The sequence below is a fragment of the Cinclus cinclus genome, chromosome 6, assembly GCF_963662255.1.
Source record: "Cinclus cinclus chromosome 6, bCinCin1.1, whole genome shotgun sequence".
Classification (NCBI taxonomy): Eukaryota; Metazoa; Chordata; class Aves; order Passeriformes; family Cinclidae; genus Cinclus; species Cinclus cinclus.
This window is the reverse complement of record NC_085051.1, coordinates 16,940,491-16,947,647: the sequence shown is the minus strand read 5'-3', so window position 1 is coordinate 16,947,647 and position 7,157 is coordinate 16,940,491. Positions and strand designations below refer to the sequence as shown.

The 7,157-nt window shown below is 42.7% G+C and overlaps 1 protein-coding gene across 3 annotated transcripts in view; it reads left to right on the top strand.

Moving 5' to 3' along the window:
- The first annotated feature begins 4,009 nt into the window (after positions 1 to 4,009).
- Positions 4,010 to 7,157, top strand: part of BRSK2 (BR serine/threonine kinase 2) — a 302,507-nt gene continuing 299,359 nt past the window's right edge. For all 3 annotated transcript variants that reach the window (XM_062494278.1, XM_062494277.1, XM_062494276.1), the window contains exon 1: positions 4,010 to 4,103. In XM_062494278.1, the coding sequence (XP_062350262.1) occupies positions 4,010 to 4,103 (94 nt within the window). The remainder of the gene's footprint in view (positions 4,104 to 7,157) is intronic.

Here is a 7,157-nt window from a genome sequence, read left to right as displayed (position 1 = left end):
GAAGACTTTCATTACACACAAGCTAGTGTCAATGGGAGTGGGTAAAAAATGCAAAAGAAAAAAAGCAAATCCTTTGCTTTGCTTTTTTTCAGAAGTATGATAAAACTTTGAAAAATTCTAATTTCTTTTTTGCTCACTCCATACTCAAGCAAAATTTTTGCTGGGATCAGTGTTGAGTCCTTCATGAGAAAAATTTAGTCCTTAAATGAGAATAACAAAAGAAAAATAATGGAGAAAAGAGTACAAGAACTGAAGATTATGCCAATATGCCAACTATACACTCAAGTTTCCATTGCTTGTTCATTTAAGCACAAGATTATACAGAATAAGGTCAGGGGAAATCATCCCATATGCATCCCCAAAGATATCTGATATATCCAATGACAGCAGAGTCCTGTTTATTCAAAATACTTTTGGAACATCAAAACATTTGGATAAACAGGGCTTCAAATAATTGAGGGAGTTATTGTATAAGTAATTCACACCAGGGGGACATAACCTAGATTCAAAGGACTGAGTTTCAGATCAAAGGGGTGCAGATAAATGGGATTTGGCTCCCTATGAACAAATAAATAAAATTTTTAAAAACTCCAAAACATTTGATTATTCAGTAATCAAGAAATGTCCAAGCATTTTTTTCAAACAGAGTTTAGGACAAAAGGTTGAAATTGTTGCAATAGGCTATACAGAATGATATTCCAATGGAATCAAAATAACATAAATAATTGAGATCAAAAGACATGGGAGGGGGACAGATTGTGCATGCATGTGTGTGTTTGTTTGTGTTGTTTTCTTTTATCTTCCAGTCAGGATCATATGAACTTCACTAAGTTTCTGACCTTATTCCAGCCATGACACTGACACATATTTAGTGGCAGAAGATGGGTATTTGTAACATCCATGTCTCTTAACCCACTTTCCTCAATGCCCAGTAGAAACAAATGTGAAATACACGTTTGGACTTGGATAGACAATATTGTCAGATTTCTCATCTTTCTATTAATATCATGACCCACATATGGTTTACCTACATACAGACAATATCATATTGTATTAAATACCATTCAAGATACAAATCTTGGAATTAAAAAAGATTTTGATCTATGCTGATATTCACCCCCCACACTGTTAATACGGTGGTGTGGATACTCTGCTAATTTATAAAAATAAATAATATTTTCCTTTTTCTGAAAGCTATGCTACATTGCCATAATTCAGCATTGTCACTTACTGTCTGTGGGGACTTTTTGACAGTGTGGGGGGGGCAGACATTTAGAGAAGAGTAAACATCAGAAACCATGACACATTTTGATTGCCCCCAACATTTAGTTTCTGTAGCCAAGAGCCCATCAGGGAGAGTGCTTCTCCCACCATGGTGCCTCACCTGGAACGGGCCCATCACAGCTCATAAGCCACAGGGGAAGGAGATCTGAGGGAAGTGGGGTGTGTCTCAAGTTCCAGAGACATTTTTCAACCGTGTCATAAGATGGGCCAGACTGACTCTGCTGAATGAGGCCCTGCTGAATCCATCCTGATGCCTCTGGGCCTCATGGCTGGCTGTTGGAGCCCTCATGTCTGTCAGTGGTGCAAGGTCCGAGTCCTGTGCCACACCTGGGGCAGGTGGTGCCTCACACCTCGGCCATGGGACAGGTCTTGTAGCCCTGTCAGCCTCCCATTAGCCACAAAGCCCATTTACCCCGTGCCTCTCCACAGGGCTGCTCCACCGCAGCCGTCTCCCTGCCCTCCGGCCCCCCACACCCCACTCACTGCTTTGGGTGGGAACTGCAGCCATGTCGCTGTGCCTGCTGGCAGTGCCTCCTCTCGGGTCTCTTCCTCTGCCCGGTGGGTCTGCAGGGACTGCAGGGCACAGGGGAGTGGACACAGCGTGGAGAAGTGCCACCTTGGTTGTTGGTGATGTTTTTCCATCTTTCTTCCCTCCCTCCCTGGTGAGGGGCTGAGGGCTCAGGTGCGTGAGGTGATGAGGGGAGAATGCGTGAGGCCTCGAGGATGAAAGGAGAGCAGAGGTGCGGTGAGAGAGCAGTGAGCAAGGAAAGGCCTGGGGGGCTTGGAGAAATGGCAACTTGGAGTTGAGTTGAGTAGTGAGGGCAAAGTAAACACCTGTAGGGTTGGAGGGGGCAGAGGCTGCCATTGGAAGGACGCAGAAGCAGTGCTTGGCAGGGAAGGAGTCTTGGTGGGGGGTCACACAGGGTGTGGAGGGGGAAACTGAGGAATGGGGATGGTGTTTTGGAGTATGCTTACAGGCTGCTGCACTGATACAGTCTGCAAGTGAGTAAAGGTGAACATAAAGGGTTCAAAGTAGGGTTGTTTTTTTCCCAAAGCAAGTGTTAGGGTTTTGTTTCCTGAAGAAATCTTGGAATTGTTTAGGGTTTCTTTCTACTGGCCTGGTTTCCTCCCATCTCCTCACCGCATTATCTCCTCTGTATCCTTTTGGAGAGTCATGTTGTCTGTGGTAGAGGTAGACAGCCAACATCTAGTTTTATTCTAATTTACAAGAGCATCTGATGTTTCTGGATATAGATATTAAAAAAAAAATAGGTAAATTTCCCTCTTCAGAAAAACCCAAATAAACAAACCTGAAATAGTCTTCTTTCAATGAGCAACAGATAATGATAAGGGTTGTAAAAGTTTTGCCCTCTCTTTTACTCTCTTTACAGGCTTGTCAAGGTTACCTTCCCTGACTCAAGAATTCTCGCTCTGTCTGTGTCGCAGTTGGAATTTGAATAGCAATATCTTGACCAGTTTTCTGTCTGAAGTAGGGGGAAAAAAGGTAAAAATGAAACTCATGTGTGGGAACAGCTTCAGCTTGACATCCCTGAAACTGAAACTGTTGTATGGCCCTGAACCCAGAAAGCACATAGGCTTCTCCTGAACTCTCTGCAGAATCCCTTCTTTTGGCCAGCTCCCTAATCTCTGAAGAGCCATACTTGGACAAAAGCAGTGAAAGTCTTCTTACACCGCTATTACAGTACCTATGGATCAGCTCCTATTGCCATCTAATCCCTGGATTTTCGGTTGCAATTTTAATTAAGAGAGTGGCCATTCAGATTTTGATCTTTTCATCTAAGGACCCGAAGTTTTTCTGTTCCCATCAAATTCAAAAGCAGGTCTCACTGAGTTCAGTGGTTACAGGATTGTCCCTGTTATTCTTCTTTTCTGCAACCCCCCTCTTCCCCCAAGGTTTTCTTTGAATGATAAAACCCCCAGAGATACAGGTGCATCAGAATCAAACAGAATCAAATAATTTCCCAAGCTCATTTTCAGAAGTAGATTTCCCCCCCCCCCCCCTTTCCTATTTCCTATCACAATCTTGCCTTTTCTTTTATAATTTGGAACTGCAGCTGCATAGTGGAGTAGAATTGAGAGGTTAAAACAAAAGAAAGAAAAAAAGGGAAAAAAAGAAGTGCATGTTTGGGTCTTAAATTAATATACACATTAAATGATATTTAATTGTGCCTTATCAATAGGCTGATGAACTTAGGTGTTCGCTGCTGCCATTGGTCATGATGCTCTGTAGCAGGCAGAGGCAGCAACTGCCGCTGATGGAAAAGAAAAGGTAGTGGAAGGAGGGGGGAGAAGAAGGTGGGAGGCGAAGGGATTGGCTGCTTTTAATGTCATTCAGAGCTGCGGGCCCCGGCTCTTCCGCTGCTCCTGCTCTGGCTCTCCCTTGAACAGCTCCTAGAGAGAACAAGGCGTGCGGAGCTCGGATCACCAGCATCATGCTCCTTGGGCTTGGATCGTAGATCCCCCTCTTTGAATACTAAAACAACTCCTTCGTCTTTCAGCGTCTCAAGCAGACCCAGCGAGAAAACAAGCACGTGAGAGAGGAAAGAAAGAGGAGGAAGACGAAAATCTGCAACCAAGGGGACTAAAGCAAAGAAAAAGAGTGCTTTGCTTGCACAGCTGCAAAGTGGGAATTTAAAGAGCTGCAGAGAGAGAAAATCCTGCTCCTCAGCACATACACATTGCAGAATTACAGATCCAGGTAGAAATGACATCAACAGGGAAAGAAGGCAGCGGAGCTCAACATGCACAATATGTTGGACCCTATCGTTTGGAGAAAACCCTAGGAAAAGGACAGACAGGTTGGTTCTTTTGCAGCAGCACCGGTGCTAGAGGGAAGGTGCTATAGCAGCCACTGAGGTGTTAGGGATGGGGTGTGTGAGGGTTCAGGCTTTCCCATTTGCTGTTTCAGTGAAGCTAATGTTCATAGGGGATTTTGGTCTTTATTTGTTTATAGTTTTCATTTTAATGCCTTCTTCCTTTTTTTTTTCTTTTATTTTCTCTGTTTTTTTAAAAAAAAGGAAAGGAAAAAAAAAAGCCCAGGATGCTTTATGTTCATTACTCCTGCTAATGGGTGTTGTTCTGATGACAGCCAGAGTGCATGCAGAGGAAAAAAATAGATGATCTGCTTGTGGTGAATTTTCACATCCGTTTCTTCACTGCCCTACTTAGGAGCATTTTTCTTTTTAATCAAATTGTATTGAAATTAAAGGTTCACAGCCTGTAGTACTGAGGAGGTGGTGGTGGTGGTAATGGGGGAGTCACCAGCAGTATTTCATGACATCATGATTGAAAAGGGTGTAGTCCTTAAGGTGCAGTTGGGGGGGTGGGGGGGGGGTTGGTGGAAATATGTACAGTATGTCTCTGGCACTGACTGCTGTGGGTATTTAGCAAATATGGATGGATGGGCTGGTGGTTTTTGTGGGTAGGGTCTGAAATAAAAGAAAAATAGAGGATCTGTAGCAGAATTCATTCTGGTTATGCTGTGTTTTTGTAGGAGGGGTTGAGAGGGGGGGAAGGGAGGTTATTTAATTATTTTCCTTAAAGCTTGTTTATGAAACTCACCCCCAGCAGATTTTCCTGAATGGAACAATGGTACGAAATATTAAAAAGAGAAAAGCAAGTGGAGGGAATTAGCAGAGAGCAGGTGCTTCTGCCCTACATGACATAATTAGATCCCCTAAATGCGTTCAAGATCTGGACTTACTGTTGATTGCTTGGCTAGCATATTCACTTCAAGGGCATGGGAGTATTAATTGGAAGTAAAACCCTTAAAAAGAAGCCCAAATGCTTTCCTTCTTAAATATTTTTTATTTTTAGTAACAGGTGCAATAAGCAATGGCATCTGGCAAATTCATTGGATTGGGATCCCCCAAAAGTGGATTGAGACTTGATATTATAATTTAGGGAAGGGGTAAGATCTGCCATAGGGGGGCTTCTTTGGGCATGTGGGTGTTAAGTGTTGTTCATTATGGTGGGACAATAAAACATGATGCATTGTGGTGTATTTTTTTTTTATAACCCAGCCGAGCTTTGCCCATCTGTTGTCTAAAGGATTTAATAGGCGTTTCCATCCCCAGCTGCTGCCTCTGCTCTGCCTGCTTCCTCACTGCCCTGCGTGGCAGCAGCTCTGCAGTCCGCAATTTTCTTAGGGACACAGTCAAAATCCAGATCTTTCTCTGTAAGAAGCAATGCTCTTCTGAGATGATTGATTATAACCTCCCCCCCATCCCTCCCCTCCTCTTCACAACCCCATAGCAACCGTTCAGAGACATGGATGAAGATGACATTGTCTTCTAGTGAAAGTGACTTTTATTTATATTTATTTTTTTTTCATATCTCTTCAGTATATCAGCTGCTAAAGGTAGTTCTCTGTCACTGTTTTGCTTACCACCTTTATCCTTTGCATAGCTCAGTGAGTCTTCTGCAGCTGTGTTCTTACTAAAATCTGTTCTGATGAAAATATCCTATAAGAAAAACTGTGATGTTTTGTTAATAAAATTGCCCTATTTCTGCTGATAATCCTTTCCTGAATACTCCAGGTGATCAAAGAGCCAGCTGTAGATAGCAAATTCATTTTTGTCTTCATTACCATTTCCTTTTTTCTTTCTCTCTCTCTCACCTTCTCAGTACTCCTCCCTCCCCTTTAAATGAAATTGTGCCTGAGATTCCTGAAAATACAGCTGCATTAACCTTTTGCTCCATGTTCTTATAGCCTGACATTGTGGTCCTAAAGGGTTATCTGCAGCTTTGGTTATGTTTTTTTCCTCTCTGCTAATCTTCCTATCTTCCTCCTAAGTGATTAGAGACGTGGGGGTGGAGAGAGAAGAACAGGATGTATTTAGAGGCTTGCTGCTGTTGGCCTCTGCAGTTACTCAACCAGCTGGACAAGGGTGAAAGTTTCCTTTTGCAGTTTTGCAGTATAACTGATCTCTGTAGATAAGTCTCTGCTGTTTGCACACATGAATGCACATGAAATGCACAATACATGGTGTCATAGAAGCTGGAGGTGGGGGAAACAGGAAGAGAGATCTTGAAAGTAGCTGATGTCAGTCTGTGTCTCTCTTGTTATACCCACCCTTCATTAGTGGAATAATGCACTGAGGTGAAATCTAACTCAGTATTAAACATACATGGCTAAATATGGAAAGATGCATTCTGGTCTTCTCGTATTTTCTGTGCTAATCACATTTGGGAGCATGCAGGATGGCATAACCAGTGTGTGGCATGTAGCTCATCCTCATCCTGTTTGGTTTGGAGGGTAAGCAGGCAACCTGCAGCATTTTAGGGAGAGGACAAGCAGTGCAGTAAGAGGGCCTGATTCACCACAGTGTATTGTGTATCTTGGCATTTGGGTTGCAGTGGCTTACAGGTGAAGGAAGTTGTGATGGTAATAATTTGTTTAGAGCTTGGCTTTCAAGCTTGGAAGATTAGGAGGTAAAAAGTCTTGGAATTTTTTTTTCCAAGGGGATGAGTAAGCGTGAGAAGAAAAAAACTGACAAAATGAAATGGTGAATAGGAAGAAAGTTTCATTTTGTTGCAAAGTCCTGTCCATTTTGCAGTGATCTTAATATCCATCACTTTTATTTGGAATAAAAAATTATTGACTCTATAAGTTATTTCAGATAGGCGGGTCAAGCTTTTCTCCCAGATACATTGGCATTATACAAGTATATTAATCACTCTTACCTGCTTTTACTGACATCAGAAGAAGGGGTTTTGGGGAGGAGTGAGGGTTCATTCATAGTTCAGAAAAGACTTGGAGAGGGTGCCATGGAGTAGGAGCTTAGTGGTAGGTAGAACTCTCTTTGGCTTCCTCTCTTTGAGGCTCATGCTGATGGCCACCTTAAAAGCTA